General features: G+C 33.8%; 2 protein-coding genes across 2 annotated transcripts; one reads left to right on the forward strand and one right to left on the reverse strand.

The window, feature by feature from the left end:
- Positions 1-625: 625 nt before the first annotated feature.
- On the reverse strand, positions 626-7,737 carry LOC128175295 (dehydrogenase/reductase SDR family member on chromosome X-like). The gene is made up of 7 exons (XM_052840854.1): positions 7,625-7,737; positions 7,140-7,247; positions 5,185-5,253; positions 4,817-4,918; positions 3,687-3,894; positions 2,797-3,016; positions 626-930 (listed from the first exon to the last, which is right to left on the reverse strand). The coding sequence occupies exons 1-7, from the start codon at positions 7,734-7,736 to the stop codon at positions 748-750; spliced, it is 1,002 nt and encodes a 333-aa protein (XP_052696814.1). The 5' UTR covers position 7,737; the 3' UTR covers positions 626-747.
- A 2,759-nt stretch (positions 7,738-10,496) lies between these two features.
- Positions 10,497-16,865, forward strand: LOC128164721 (heat shock 70 kDa protein 12A-like). The gene is made up of 5 exons (XM_052828718.1): positions 10,497-10,591; positions 11,270-11,604; positions 11,904-12,122; positions 12,218-12,368; positions 13,944-16,865. Exons 2-5 carry the CDS (start codon positions 11,284-11,286, stop codon positions 15,008-15,010), a joined length of 1,758 nt encoding a protein of 585 aa, XP_052684678.1. The 5' UTR covers positions 10,497-10,591; positions 11,270-11,283; the 3' UTR covers positions 15,011-16,865.
- Positions 16,866-17,364: the final 499 nt, after the last annotated feature.

Genomic DNA, 17,364 nt, shown 5'->3' on the forward strand with positions numbered 1-17,364 from the left:
TCTATAAGTTTTCGTAAGAAATAGAGGGAATAATACTTGGTAGATGTAAATATATTGATATATTTACATTTTCCAGTGTCTTTGCCTGTGATAACACTACGTATCGATTTTGTACTATAAAACCCATAATACAAGTGACGCCAATTTGAGGCGCCAGCGGGGTTTGCTTATTTATATTTTTATTTAAAATATTTAATCGCACAATGGCTAAAAATTATATAAATATAAGTAATAAGGTATCATTCTTTGAATATTATGAGGTGATAATTTCGGTTGGGGCGTGATCAAATCTATCATAAAGCCCTTCGGGCTTTATTGGATTTGATCACGCCCCGACCTAAATTATCACCTCATAATACTCAAAGAATGATTCCTTATTCCTTATATCAATGATTTGTGCGCTGAAACAATAAATAGAGTTTTCAATAAGTCATGTAAAAGGGTCTCAAAAAAATTACTGTGAATGTATTTTTAAGTTCTAATATAACACGATTCTGCTATTTAAAATCATATAACTATATTGTAAATAAGCACATTAATGTGTGTCCTTATTGTGTGTGACATGCTCAGTCTGCCAATCTAACATTAACATATGGCTGAGACTCCAAACACATTAAAGATTAAGCTAGTTAATAAAAACATGTAATTTATTTAAAATAATCAACAATTTAAAATGCACAAATATTTTTCTAATGCACAGATAAACAAAGACAAACACTGTTTAAACATTTACAATGAACTCCATTGCTACCTAATTTTGCTGTTTAAAATGTCTGTTGAAATGGTGAACATTTCTTTAATGTCTTTTTCACTATAGGACAGCTGACATGTTTTATGCTTCTGACAATTGTCATAATACCATCCAGACTCCCCCTCCACATCAGGTGACAATGCTAGATACAGAATAGTGTCTGCTCCCTCAGAGGGGCTCTGTCAAAAGATCAAAAGAAAGCCTGATTAAATACAACAAACACAAAAGAGGCCCTTGGACTACACTACTCGTAAAATCAACAGCGCCCCAAGTAAAGCTGAAATGCCAATTTTAGCAGTAGATAGGCAGTTCTTTAGCAGTTTTCAACAAGCAGTTCCAAGAAGTAGCGGTTTAACGGCAGTTTCGTTACTGCTTATATAAAGTATAAGCAGTTATTCTAAGCAGGTTTAGCTTACACATGTTACAGGGCACTTAAATAACTATAGAATTCATTTCCAGCTGAGTTACTTAATTATCTGGGTCACTGGTCACTGCAAGATACACTGACCACTCAGAATCAAGATAACAGGAAGTTCAGTTGCAAAATTTTAATGCGTCAGTAGCATGAGGGGCAGTTATGTGAGCATGCGATATTCATGAAAGAAAAATGTTGACAGCTTGATTTGATGAGCAAACTAGATAGTAACATCCCACCAAAAGTTAAAACAGCTCTATTAAGTTTTTGAAATTTCATTAGAGAAGGCAGAAAAACTGATTGCATAGACCTCATAAAACCTGTTTGTACTATATTTGTGCAGAATTCTATGAGTTTTGTGTATCAATTACAATTCAGATTTTTTCAATTATAATTACCCTTTTGTACACTGCATACATGTACCTTTCCGGTTTTAATATTATTCTGGGATTTCATAATGAAATCAAATTGTTTCTTATTCAAATATTAGTATTTTATTTTTACATGCTATAAATTTTCTTTAAATGCTCTTTCCCTCCCCCAGATGTAACAATCTATACTCTACCAACATGTCTATTTGATGACAAACAAAGTTGTATTTAGAGTTTAATTAAAGTATATTGCGGACAGATTTGGGTTTAATTTTAACAGGTTTCAATTAAGTCATATGCTTGACCTACCACATTCTAACCAGTCAAATTGAACTGGTCAACCAAGTTTCAATTTAGTATTGTTTAATTACACTTGACTTACACACTTGATGCCCCCCCCCCCCCCCCCCATTTTTTAATGGGAGAGAAAAGTTTGAAAATAACAAATTTAAAAATGGATAGGGGGTGAATCTAGTATCCTGCATTAGCATTGTAATAGTGTGTATTTAAAGGCTCAGAACTGCCACACTCCTTCTAGCACTAGCTAGTGGGTTAACCCTTTAGCTCAGTCGGTAGAGCGAAGGGTCGCAAGTTCGAGCCTGTTGTAGCTCATTCCACCTCTTCTATTACAGCATCAATGGCCACAAAGATAACAAAGGACTATGTGCGGTATGGTCAAATTTCTGCCCCTGGTTTCAACCAATTTTTAAATAGTATCGTATAAAAATCAAATCTTCATAAATCATTGTACAGAGGATGCCTATCACTTTAATCTTGATTTTAGTCATCATTGTTCATCCACTGTTTATCTGTGACATCACCTAAATGACCTATTTCCCGCAAATTTGCAAACAAATGAAAAAATTCTCATTTTTGTTTTATATTTTGCATTCGGAAGTATCGAGCGCAGGTTGCTCAAGTACGATTTTAACATATGTTTTTCTTCAGATAGTTATACACATTTTACTAAAAAATGGTCCTTGAGCAAGCCTGTGCTCGATGTTTCCCAGTCGAAAAACCATCGGAAAACACTCATATTTTGCCACAAAACATCAATTTATCAAAATAAGGCAATCTTCATGACGTCATTTCTACATTATGGCGTCATCGTAGGAATAACTTTTTACACCCTTATTTCCAAAATGATATTAACTATCTTTCACCTTATTTTTAAAGCTCTCTATAAAACTTTAATTTTGGGGGCAAAAAATGCATAATACCGTACATAGTCCTTTTGCTACAGTAAACAATTAACTTACCAGATAAGTAAAATGTGCTAATAAGTCCAGAAACCATTTGATGGAGGGATGGACATGCTTGTACAGGTCGGTGTTAACTATCCCAGGGTGGACAGCATTCACTGTAATTTTCTGGTTCTCCTGCCTGTATAATTCACTAAGGTACCAGGTGGAGAGAGTTATGTACAGCTTTGAGTTAGCGTATGCAGCATGAGGGGAATATTCCCAGCAATGTGAGCACCTATTTTCAAAATATTTCATTGTTCCTCTTTACACAAAATAATGCACATATTATATATTATAAATATATAAAAGCACATATTTTCATTGGGTCAAAATTTGGTGTTTTTTTTACTAAAATAAAATTCCGCTGGCATTTAATTTCGTCATATCGTAATCTCTTTCTATTCATTAACAGGTTTTACTTTGGTTAAAAATTCATCATGGATTTAATTTCGTTGATTTAGACTGCTAACGAAAATAACGAAATTAAATCCTCAATGAAAATTTCTGCTTCTACAGTATATCTATCACTTAAGAGAGCTTGATGTCATGGCCATTTTTAGACTGAATTGATCTCCTTTCAAAGAAGAGTTCTATGTAAAGATAAAGGAAAAATCCCAAATTTAAAAAGTAAAACTTATGGATTTTTTCCTCACTAAATAATATTAATAGACAAACAAATTATATCTAAAAAATTTAGGTAAATCTGATGGTTAATTTTGTTAATTTGTATGCCATCCAAGCCTCCTTAGGTCAATTACAATGGAGGGTGATTTTAAATAGCATTGCAAAATTCTGCTTGTTTTCATCTTTAATACCAACTCACTAAAAATCAACAATCTTTTTAAACATGTACATATGATGAGAAGCACTATCTTCCCCATCTACCTGCACTGAATACATCATACCTTCTCCCAATACTCTGAAGACTTAGTGATCCTACATTGTGGACTATAGATGACACATTGATGACACGGGCGTGGCAATCCTCTGTGGCTGAATCCTCCAGAATGCCTATCAGAGCCTGTGTCAGATAAAGGTGGCTTAAGTAGTTCACTTGAAAATGACTCTCCAGTTCATCAACTGTTTCTTTGTAAGGAGCAAACATTATGCCAGCTAGAACAGATCAATACATAATTATGATATCAAGAATATAATGTATAAAATAACTACCAAATATTGTCTACAGGGTTATTTTTGCCTCGTGCTATTTTCGCCCTTCATCAGTTGCAAGTGGTTTTGCCACGTCTAAAATTCGCCTAGAAAAAGTTGTGTTTTAAGAGATATAATTAAGAAATTGGAATTTGCTCAGTCTTAAATTTGCCTGCTGACAATGAGGGTAAAAGAGACGAGAATAACATGTGGGGAAATATTTCCCTGAATACAGTATATTAAATGGTAATCCTGGACAGTTATATCCTTACAGTATACTGAATAGCAATCCAGTAATATCCAAGTCAACTTCAAAATATTGCCCTGTTATTTTGCCTTTACATGTACATGTATTATAGTACTCTTATGTTAAACTTTGAAACTGATTGTGATCCCTTCCTGAGCCCCCCCCCCCCCCCCCCCCCCCCACTTCCCCTCCTATGTGTCACAGCATGAGTCTGAACTATTTCTTTTGTTGGAAACCCAAATTCAGTATCGCATATGCTTTTGGAGACATGAATTGAGGAAAAAATAATTATTATGAAATGAGAAATTTGAATGAGTAAGCCCACATGAAGAATACACATATTCAATCTGTGAATATACTGTGAACTAACATTTATTCGCGACATTATTTCGCGATTTTCTGGACACAAACTGCTTCGCGACGACTAATGTTCGCGACCAAGTCTTATCCAGACCCGTATTTTGTTATAACAACCATATGATAAAGACTGGTTCGCGGCAAGAAATATTCGAGATGACAAGGCTCTCGTAAACCTCACAAAAATTTCTCGCACGCGAATAAAAGTTGGTTTTACAGTATGCTGAACAAGTTTATTAAACTGACACTAGAATAAATATTAATAAAGATCATTTCACTGACCATTATTGACCAGAACATGAACTTTGAGACCTCGTGCTTTTATTTTGGCAACAAAAGTCTGTACAGATTTGAATGAGGAGAGATCCAGATGTAAAAAGTCAACTGAAAAAGGAAATTTAAATAATTAATCTTAATTAAAAATTAAGCAATTCTTCGATTTTTCTATCTAATACAGTCAAATAACATTAATCATCTGCCAGTAACAACTATATAATATAAAATACTTGCAACATTTCATTGAATAATAATAGATCCAAACTGAATTTACTTAAAATGCAGTCTTCAGACTCACTGGAATGCAAGTAACTTGGTTTTTGCAAGCATCTGAAGGTCAATATTCACTCAGTAAACATAAATTTACCCCTAACCTTTTGCATTTGGGTATTCTTCTCTTATTCTTGTAATAGCATCTTCTCCTTTCTGAATGCTGTGACCAGCTGGAAATTGAAAAAAAAATATTCAATTATAACACATTTATTTAATAATTTTTAACAAAAACAGGCAAAATGTAAATATAAAAGGTATTGGTAAGATTTTTTATGAATGCTAAATACAAAATGCACTGTCTGAATTCAATACTTTACTTAAATAATGATTAATGAACATTATACTTCATAAATATTTATCATTCTTATATGTAGCTATTTAAACAATAAAATGCTTTCTTTGGGGATTCATTCGGGATATGAAGGTAGAGACATAACAGATAAAATACATAACCCGCATTAGCGTTAGCGTCCGCGTTAGCGGGTTATGTAATTTTTTTCTGCAATGATTGCTACCTTCATAACCCACATGAATCATCAAAGAAAGCATTTTATTATTTATATTAACATGTACATATAAGTACGTTAGCTAAAAGAAACAGCCAAATCGTCTCCTGTGAGACTTTGAGTCTGACATCATCATGATTATTTTGTGCAGTCCGTGATTTTTCTTAGGTTGCTGGTGGCTTTGACCAATCGATAAACAGGGCGTGTCCATTTTATTCCTGTCAGTATCTTGTCAGTTTCAGCCGTTGTAGATTTCGACCAATCGATAAACGGGGCGTGTAGATTTCAGTCTGGCTATTTCTATAGAGCTATGAATCAACTATGTTTCCGTAAGAAATAGAGGAAATAATACTTAGTAGATGTAAATATATAATTATAACCATGCATGGATCCAACACCCAGACCCCCCCCCCCCTTTCTAGATCTGTGCATAACCCTTCTTTAGGTTAAGATCTAGTAAATGAAAGGTGTCTATAGGTTTATGAAGTTCAATATATGAATTCTTTCAATGATGCTTCATAACAACTGTTACAGCTTTGTTTGATAGGGTATAGCAGGGCTTAAATTTTTGGTAAACACAATGAAAAATCATAATTTAAACTATCATTTTCTATGAAACATGGAGGAAATAAGTAACATATATCAGAGATTCATCCATTTTGGTCTTATAAAGTATATCTATAATGCCTATATCATTAATAATCTCCAAAAATGACATTAAACAAGCTCTTGAAGTCTTCTTTAAAATGATGTTAAATTGAATATTTACATGTAGGTATCACGGGACCACTTTTATAGATGTTAAGATTTTGTGTCATTTTCTACATACTTCCTTTAAAGCCATTGAATATGGGAAAAAGGATTGATCAAATCATTTGTCACGTCACAATGAATCTAGCACCAAAAAGACACTCTGAAATTATTTACTATAGTCTGTCCCTGGTTACTGCTTCTTCACTCTTTAACAAATTTTAATGAAAACACACATACCTGTCAAGATATATGGGGGGAAAATCCAAGATTACTTTATAAACAATCTAATCAAAAATTGACGTTCTGATTCAGCAACCGCTTCTCAAATGAGAAGCGAAAGCGGATATTTTAAAATGTAATAAGATTGACTTTATAAATAGAAACTTAATCTATTTTTACCCGGAAAAATTAACATAGTCGAAAACAAATTCCTAACAGAGATTTATAATGGGAAATGTTTATATCTTTTTTTTCATTCGGAATTACTCGGAACACCTGGCACAATTTTTCAACGTTATCATCCGGGTGTTTTTATGTCTGCATGCTGCAATGCAAAATCCCTGTTGACTTTCTATTTTAGGTTGTGTATTGAAACCTGAAGCAGTAGAGGGGGCGTTTCAAAACAGATAATCTGGACTTTTTTCATTCTTACTAGTGGATAAACGTAGTTTGGGCACAAAGGTATTTAAGATCATCAAAATATTATAATAAGCAGAAAGTGGTGGAAGCAGAAACTTTGGACAGAGTATAAATCTTGACCTTAAAGGAGAACATATTTCAAGGCATCATCCACCAACCCATAACTACGTGAACATTTTTGGACACAAGACCCATGGAAACATGAAATCCAATGCCACATGTTCCACCAGTTACCAAGGCAACCTTCCCTGTATGCAACTTCACTTCTGAAATACAATAAAAATGACATTTTTTGCAAGTAACATTTTCAGTCTTAAAATAATACAAAGATTATTCGACTTGTAGCAATATAGATATGCTAATTATGAAGATTTTTATTGTAAAGCTAATAGTTAATTTCCTCTGCATAATTCGAACACATAAAAAAAAGTCCCAATTGGGAAAAAAGAGCTATTAATTGTTAATTTATAACATTACAACTAATTAACCCTAAAGACTTTTCGATATAAACAACTTGGCTTCGGTCGTCCAACGTTCCACACATGGAAAACGAAAGTAGATTAAAGTGATCAAGGAAGAATTTCGACACCTGGGTTACTTTAAAAAGTCTAATTCAAGAATAACACTGTACTTGATCATTTACCTGCTGCTTTGTGTTTCTGAATTATCTGACGCAACAACGCGAAAAATCCTAGTGAGTAAATCTTAATAGCAGACCAAATAATGTATATTAATCCAACAATGGGCAGCGCCATGTTGAAGTCGTCTAAAATGAAAACATGACGGTGAGAAAGTAAGAATTCGGTTTATGTGTCGCACTTTTAAAAATTTCTATTATGGTCAAGTTTTATTGTCTTCAAATGGTTACTCCATTTAAAACATTAGAATTTATTCTTATGTCTCTAAAATTTACGCGCCGAAAAATCTTTCCTTGGATGGATTATTTTTTAATTAAGGTGGCTCTATACACCACTTTTTGATGACGCAGTACGCAAAAAAGTAAATCTGGAAGAATGCAATTCCGGTACTGGCTGATTTAAACTGAGGCGAATTGTGTGGGGACCGCTCTTTTGAAAAATTTGTTAAATGAATAGATTGAATTTCATAATTGGAAAGTTCATTACTGACAAGTAATGTGGTATGTGACACCTTCACTTTGTGACGTATTATTTATCGAAATAAACAATAAAATCAAGTATAATTTCTTAAATACTTATAGTTTCTTTCCCATACGCGACGTATTGCAGCGTAGCGCAGTTGGTTAGTGGGTTCACTACCTACCTGAAGATCATGAGTAGGAATCCCGCTGAGGACGATAAAATTTTTAATTTTCAAAAATTTTCTTAAACGTATTTTTGGGTTGAATTCTGTTTAAGAAAATTCTAAACCGGTGAAAGTATTTCAATTATAATAAACTTTAATCCGCATTAATGTCGACAAATATTCCTTACCATCATAAGGGGATGGGAGGGTGGCCATGAATTTCTCTCGGGTTGGAATACATAAATCCTATAAGTTAATTTTCCCCTTTATTTATTTGATTTAGTTTTGCATTAAAGCGAATTTATTCACTTATATAGGCCAATAATGAAATATCTATGTATTTATCATTCCAACATGATATTTAGGAAATTTTCTTCCACTCAGAAATGAAAAGTCCCCAAGGTGTTTGGGCCTTGGGACTTAGGAACAATAACTCTTACCTGAGGAACTTTCATTCCAAATAAAATTTAAAATATTTTTTGTGTTTATTTGCAATCATTTTCATTCATTTTTTTATCTCACATTTATTAAAATACATTTCCTTATAACATCAAGCAGCTTTTTCAGATGATTTGTGAACAGAGTAAGAAAATATGAACAATTATGTTTTGGGGAAATGCTAAAAAAAATTGCAATAATAACATTTTTGAATGTTAAGAAGTGTTATATTTTTTTTATATGTCCGAAGGAAATATCCATCATATGACAAAAAAATTCTCTCAATTTGTTAGTAGTTAACTTTTTAAAAATTATTTTACAAAAACACGAACAAAGATTAAAAAATTCTTTAAAAATACCTATCGTATCCCTATCATCATTTTAATATTTGATAAGTATATGTTTTGTGGTCTTCTAATGAATATTGGAATAAACTGTGGGTGTATAGAGCCACCTTAACAAATCAAGTCATGTTTAAGTATCGTGATATTTTCATAAAGATTTTTATATATTTTTGCAACGCGACCGGGGGGGGGGAGTGTTAATGTTGTTTACGATTATTTATACAATAGAAACACTTAGAAACAAAAAATGATTAAGACCAATTACGACAAGTTGGAGTCATAGCACATTCTATATGCCCCCCCCCCCCCCTCACGAATCTTTTAAATAAAGTATTTTAAATTGTGGTTCATATTGTGGTATCATTGCGGTCCATTGTGCATGGTTAAAAGACGCACCGCAGCCGTTCAATGAATCGACAACTATTATAAAGAAAGCACTTTATGAAACAAAGTCAACGTGACATTGCCAAAATGTAAAATTGATATTGAAATACAAGTATAGTACAATGGCTCACTACACCTTGAAATATTTACTCAAATCAGCAGAAAATTATTTCATTGTGATAGATATCATAATGGACAAGAATTACTTAAGTCAAATAGGCAAAAAAAAGTGCAATTTTGGATGAAAAATTACATTATCGAAAATTTAATTCAGTAAGCATGAACAAAAGCTCAAGGCAGATTCGAACTCATGATCTGCGGTTCAGAAGCCCACTACTTTAACCACTGACCTACAACGATATGTAACCCAATCGAACGATATAACAGGTCGGGTACACTACCTTATATGGATAGCATTATTTAACATGTAACAGTATTTTCGGCAAACAGATTTTCCAATCCAGTGAATGAGTTGCAATGTATCACGGTCTAAAACGTGTTTACGATTCAACAAACGCACGTGGTATTTGTCTGTTTTATATACAATATTTAATTGCTTGCCGGAATGTTTGTACATCTTGATTTTTACTTTAGAAGGTAAAAAAGGAAAGATCACGTACCATTAACTTTGTTCCATGCTCACATAAAAAAATACTGTTGTTTTAGTTGATTAATTGTTGCTTCAAAAATGATCAGTATTAAACGACTGACAAACATACGCAAGGGGCCCCCACTTTTTCTCGCAGCAACAAATTTTTTAAAATATACATATAAAAAATTGAATTACTTAGTATTATGGAGTTGGCCCCCCACTTTTTGGGAGAATGTAAAAAATTGTTATGAAAATAAGTAAATGAATAATAGTGAAATTGAAGGTATATACTACGCCAGCCCCCCCCCCCCCCCCTACGGATTAGTTTAAATTTCCCTTTTTTTTTTCTTTTTTTTCTTTGCTTGTCAAGATTTTTTGCATGAGTCTGCCCCCCCCCCCCCCCCCCCCCCCACTTTCAAAAACGATGCTACGTGCCTGCATGTGAATACGTGTAAGGCTGTATTAAATGTCTGTAAAAAGGGAGGTAACTTTCTCTTGTTTTTGTATTAAGCAGAGTGTATCTGTTATATTCCCAAGGTATTATCATTGATTCCCAATTAATCTTTATTTAGGAATCAGCAAATTCAAGGTAATTATGATTCATATATGATCAATATTTAGATTAGTCGAAAGATCGTGCTTTTAAACAACTTCAGCTTATAATAACAAATATTTATAAGGCTACTTTCGTTTTTAAAAGAGAAGGGTGTAATATTTTTCCAAATATTTTTAAGAAATTTAATATATTATTCAATGTATTTACAATTGACATTATCAAACATAGTTTGTGTATCAAGTTTCCAATTCTTATGATTTTTAATTTGATATTTTTCGTACTTTCATAATATGTACATATGTAGTGCCTGTGTTGAAATAACACAGCAAGCAACACATATGTTCTTATCATTTGTAAGTAACCCTCCCTCTTCATATGAACCTTGTAAAGAATAAAATCATTTTTTTCTGCATAGTTTTAAAAGTTTTCCCACAAACACCATTGCATAAGGTAAATAGATAGATTTGATAAATTGATTGATGCATTAATAATAAAAACATGCATGTTTATGCCCATAGCGCAGATGATAGGTACATTTTCAATATAAATAAATAAGAAATGATTTAATTTTTTGCAGATGATGGAACTAACGAAATGCGCCGGTGTTTATAAGAGTCGTAGTTTATGCAAAAATAATTTTTTTTAAAACTCTTTAAAAATAAACTAGGACACATGTTATTTTAAGTGTTTGATTCTTTTATTTCTTTATAGCAAGATACTTTAAAATGGCTGTTTCCTTACCGGATGCTCTTATGTTTGCTGCTATAGACTTTGGCACTACCTTTTCTGGGTATGCGTTTGCCATGAGAGACGAGTTAGAAAAGGACTCATCGAAAATATTTGCTCCTCACTGGCATGCTTCGGATGGAAGCTTGATTTCACACAAGACACCAACCACTGTACTATTGGACAAGGATGAGAAATTGGTTGATTTCGGTTTCGATGCTGAAACCACTTACGCAGAACTGTCAGAAAACGGCGAACATGAGGACCATTTCTACTTCCGCCGATTTAAGATGATGCTCTACGACCAAGTTAGAACAAAAGTATGATTAGAAATTAATATGAAGAAATAAGTGCATCAATTATAATTAATTCCAATGAAACTGATTCTTTAAAAGTGGTTATATATGCATTGGGGGAATTTACGCTAGTTACACGGTAAGCTGAAAATCGCGTAAAATACCCCCACGCGTATGGTAAAATATTAAACAGTTTATAGTGGTAAATCACGTATCCGCGTATTTAATACCCATGCGTATTGTTTGACCATAACCACCAGCGTAAATAACCACTTTTACAATACGTAAGCGCAAAATATTTTGATGTTCTATCCTTCTTGCAGAAATTAACGGTAAATACAACGGTTGCTGATATACGGGGACGAAAATTGCAAGCTGTGAAAGTTTTTGCCCATGCTATACGATATCTGAAGGATCATCTGCTGGATTCTCTAAAAACTAAGGGGAAAATTGTGAAGAATGATGACATCCTATGGGTTTTAACTGTTCCAGCAATTTGGGATGACACGGCAAAAGTGTTCATGCGAAAAGCAGCACAAGAGGTATATAAAGCAAAGAATCAAAGACGTATTATATAATATTAACGTGACAAATTGGTACTTAACGTGTACATTTGATTTTCTGTTATTTTAATTAGGCAGGTATACCTGGCCATCAGCTGATGATTGCATTAGAACCAGAGGCGGCCTCTATCTACTGCAAACATCTTCCCGTAGAGAAACTGGAGGGAACCAACACATTCAGCGCCTTCCAGCCAGGGAGCAAGTACCTGGTACTGGACGCTGGGGGTCAGTGTCAAATCGATAAAATTAAAAAAAAAAAGAAGAAGCTGAAACGTTTAGGTCTTAAATGCAATTCAACGCGTTGTGCAGTAACTGACGAAGTGTCAAGTTTGGTACTGACATCTGGTTTTTGGCTTTTATAACTATTTTTGTTTTTAGCTCACCTGAGCTGAAAGCTCAAGTGAGCTTTTCTGATCACTTTTTGTCTGGCGTCTTTCTGTAAACTTTTTTTTACATCTTCGGACTTCTCTAGAAACCAGTGGGCAGTTTCAACTAAAATTGTCATAAAGCATCCTTAGGTAAAGGGAATTAAAGTTTGTTAAAATGAAGGGCCATGCCCTCTTTCAAAGGGAGATAATTAAAAATCATTGAACATTTGTTGGCATTTTTCAAAAATGATCTTCTCAAAAACCATTAGAAAAGCTAAAACTTGTGTGTGTGTGGAAGCATCCTAAGGTAGTGTAGATTCAAGTTTGTTTAAATCATGAACCCCAGGGGTAGGTTGGGGCCACAATGGAGGGTGGGTGGGTCAAGTTTTTACAGAGTAAAATATACAGTAAATCTTTAAAAATGATCTTCTCAAAAACCATTAGGCCAGAAAAGCTCAAACTTGTGTGGAAGCATTCTCAGATAGTGTAGATTCAAGTTTGTTCAAATCATGACCCCTAGTGGTAGGGTGGGCCACAATGGGGGGGGGGGGGTCAATTTTTTTACGTAGAGAAATTTTTTATATAGAGAAAAAATCTTCTTCTCAGAAACCGATCAGCCAGAAAAGCTTAAATTGGTGTGAAATCATCCTCGGTTAGGGTAGATTCAAATTTGATAAAATCATGATCGATCCCCAGGGGTAGGATGGGGCCACAGTGAGAGGTGAAATATTCACATCGAAGTATATAGAGAAAAATATTTAAAATTCTTATTCTCATAAACCGATTCGCCAGAAAAGCTGTATCTTGTTTAGAGGCATATGCATCCTCAGGTAGAAAAGATTCAAGTTTGTTCAAATCATGAACCCCAGGGGTAGGGTGGGGCCACAGGGGAGGGTCAAACTTTTACTCAAATGTTATTATGTATCATGGTTTTTCTTATATACAAGCATTTTGACATATTGTTCATTCTTTAAAATTGTTAAGACTCTGGCCCCTGGAAATTCTTGGGCCTCACAATTCACAAGCAGTTCATAAATTTAATGAAGGTTTATAATCCATGTATAAACAATTGTTTAAGATCTTCTCTAGAACTGCAATGCTCAATATGTGATAAAACTGTAAAATCTGTAAAACTGTAAAATCTTGTTACAAAGGGGCTCAATGATAAACATAAGCAGAAGAATTTTTTTTGATACAGGATCTATTATAATTATGACATTATTCAGATATTTTGTATATATGACTCTATAAAGCTGATTTTATAAAAGTATGTCTATTGTTGCTCAGGTGAGCGATGTGGCTCATGGGCCTCTTGTTTGATAGAAATTGTTTTAAGTTCCCAATACTTCCATTCATAAAATTGAAAATTCGTAAAATATATTCTTAAATTTTGCGAATAGATAAAAACTTACTCTGCAATTTTCTCATTCAGGTGGAACAGTGGATATAACCGTACACGAAGTCAAACCAAATGGACACCTGAAGGAACTAGACCGAGCGAGTGGCGGCGACTGGGGTGGAACCAGTGTGGATATGGCCTTCAAGAGCGCTCTGGCGGAGATAGTGACGGAGGGAATGATTGAAGGCTACTGTCAGAAGTACACTGGGGACTACATCGAACTGTTCAGGGATTTTGAAATCAAGAAACGCAAATGTGGAAAAGGTGACAACTCGAATTCAGTTATCACATTGAAAGTTCCCGTCTCCTTTACTGAGGGATGCTCGGAAACCTTAGACGCGGACTTAACCACTCTGACTAACAAATCGAGATTCAGAGATCATATCATCTGGAAAGCAGACAAAGTTAGAATAGATTTGCCGACGTTTGAAACCTTTTTTAAGCCAGCTTGCGATGGAATTGTCAGACATGTCAAGGATTTGTTACAGTCACCCAAAGTCAAATGTGTCAATAAGATCCTAATGGTGGGCGGGTTTTCTGAGTCCGACATTTTACAGGAAGTGGTTCGGAAGGCGTTTCCGAATTGCCAGATCATAGTTCCACAAGAAGCTGGTCTGGCCGTTCTTCGTGGAGCCGTTTTGTTTGGTTATAATCCGAAGGCCATAGATTCCCGCATTGCTAAATACACCTACGGCGTTAAGATGAATGTTGAATTCGACCAAAAAATACACAAAGCATCCAAAAAGGAAGCTATAGATGGAGTTGAATACTGTACCGACATATTCGATCGACATGTGAAGAAAGGTGAAGAACTTATAGTCGACGAAGCCCAGGCCGAGAAATCTTACGTTCCATTAACCCGTCAACAAAAGGTTATATCATTCAGTATTTATACGTCGACTGAAGATGACCCGTTTTATGTGGAGGGTTGCGAAAATATTGGAAAATTTGTAGTTAGCGTTCCTGTTGGTGTGGAAGATCGCTCCGTTAATGTCAGGATGATATTTGGTAGAACTGAGCTCACGGCCGAGGCAAGGGTAGTGAAAACAGGGGAGATAACCCCCGCGCCGTTCGAACTCCCGGTAGAAGAAAAGATTTAACCCAAGCGGTCTATAAAACCTTTTGGAAAATTTTCAGCCAGTTATCACCAACAAAAAAAAACACTGAAGATTTTTTTCATACATAAACGTCATTAGAATAATACTTTTTTATACCAACACGTATATTTAATCGATACCTCTTTTGTCTGATCATTATTTCTGTACATGTAACAAAAAAGTATTTATATCAGTATTTTTGTTAAACCTATGATGCCATAATGATTTATAATACTCTGGCATTCCAAACAGTAACTAAAACTAAAATACAAAAAAACTCCCAAAAAACCCCCCAAAAAACCCCAAACAGAAACAGATGCTGTTATGATTTCGTACTGTCTAGTTGAAAATTGTACCAAAGGATGTACCAAAAGATGTACCAAAGGACGATATAAGGTTATCAGTAAACAAGTAGTTTAATTAAATTGTATAAATATTATTTCAATTCAAATATTAGTAATTATATCCGTTCAAGCTTGTACCAGAATTTTAGGACAAAGAATTTTCACATTCTTTCAGAAACGTGAGCTTTAACTACAATACAACTTACAAGTTTGTTATTTTGTTACAGATTGGAATAAGATTCAGTTTAACATTTTGAAATAACATTAAGTGGTAAAACTGTTTAAAACAGTGAATGTTCGTACTTATTTTTGTCTTCCGGCAATAATCTAGGGTGTAATAGGCCTACATTGTCGTGGCCATATACATGTATAATCAAAATACAATGAAACATCTTAGATTAGAGGGAAATTTTATTCGTTTTAAAAAAAATATTGAAAATTTATCTTTTAAGCAAGGCTTATCCAGACTATTCTTAAGTATTTACGCATTTTAAACTTTATTTTATTGAGTACAGAGACAGCATCTTCGCTAGCCAAGGGTTTTCGGTCCACGTTGCTCCCCCATGGAGAGCAAAGGGGGGGAGTAATGTGGACCGAAAACCCTTGGCTAGCGAATATGAGAGACAGCACAGCATTGATTTTTACATGTAAACAAATACATGTATTAGTGTTATATATGTATGTAGTTTTTAAATTAGTGTGTTTTGGTATATTATTTATGTTCATAACTATTATGCCAATAACTTTTATATGTACAGCGCTGTAGAGTAATTTAATATAAATTATATATGGCGCTTTATAAATTTTGTATAATAATAATAGTAATAGTAATAATAATAATGTATAGATTATACTAATCTCAATGAGATGAAAAGCTCTGTATTAAGAAATCGGTAAACTCTAATTTCAACATACTTTATAGCTAAAATCAAATTAAATCATATTTAAAATTTTGAAGTAGATCTATGGGTCTACGGGTCTATGGGTCTAGATCTATGTTGAGCATCCTGAGACTTTTTAATTTTTGCGATTAAACGCAATGATTTTGCGATTAAATGCAATGATTTTGCGATTAAGTACAATGATTTTTGCGTTAAATTGCAATTAATTCATTTGCTTATATATACACCTAGTATACGTACCAAGTCCGTGATTTGATGACACAATTTGACACATCACAAAGACTCAATTTCTGGTTTTCACTTGGATTATCTGATAATGAAAGTTGTCATAACTTGAAAGCACCAGGCACTTCTAAGCAAACGTATCCTGAAAAGAAGGATTGCGCTATAAATAAATACAAGAGAAAAAATTAGTCTTTACTTATATTTGTTTCCAAATTCTTCCTAAAAGATGACATGCAAAAATGCTATTGATGGATGCACCAGTGATGTTTGCTTGCCGGATACTTGGTATCTAGACTGTGAGAAACAATTGAATTGAAAAAACGGAAATGACTCCTTCGCTTAGAGCATTATGCTAAGGGGCCTTTTTAATGAAGACATGTCGATTCGCGTGACAAATTAAAACAAATGGAACTTGCACAAACAGTTGCATTGATGGCTATACTATGAAAATTTATTGTTTCCAAGATATTACCAAATTGAATAGGTGATATCACCTTTTCAAAAAGTAAAATCATCTATTTGAATAGGTGATTTCATCTATTCAAACTCAAAAAGTGATACCTGTTTCATTTTGTTTTCAAATATGTGATATCCCTTGTTCAAATCACAAGATAAATAGGTGATTGATAGGTGATAATACCTATTCTAATAAATGCTATCACTTTTTGAATAGGTGATATTACTTCTTCAAATCAGTGATATAAGAATTACAATAAATGCCAAATCAGTCCGTCATATTGAATAAACATTTTCACTTTCATTTGACAATGATATAATAAAGCATTTTGGATGGCAGTTAAACAGTGTATGTGCGGATTATTTGATTTCATTGAATAATTAAGATTCGATTTATGAGAAACAATATGTAAAACCCTTAGCAATAGAG

Source organism: Crassostrea angulata, chromosome 1, assembly GCF_025612915.1.
Source record: "Crassostrea angulata isolate pt1a10 chromosome 1, ASM2561291v2, whole genome shotgun sequence".
NCBI classification, from domain to species: Eukaryota; Metazoa; Mollusca; class Bivalvia; order Ostreida; family Ostreidae; genus Magallana; species Magallana angulata.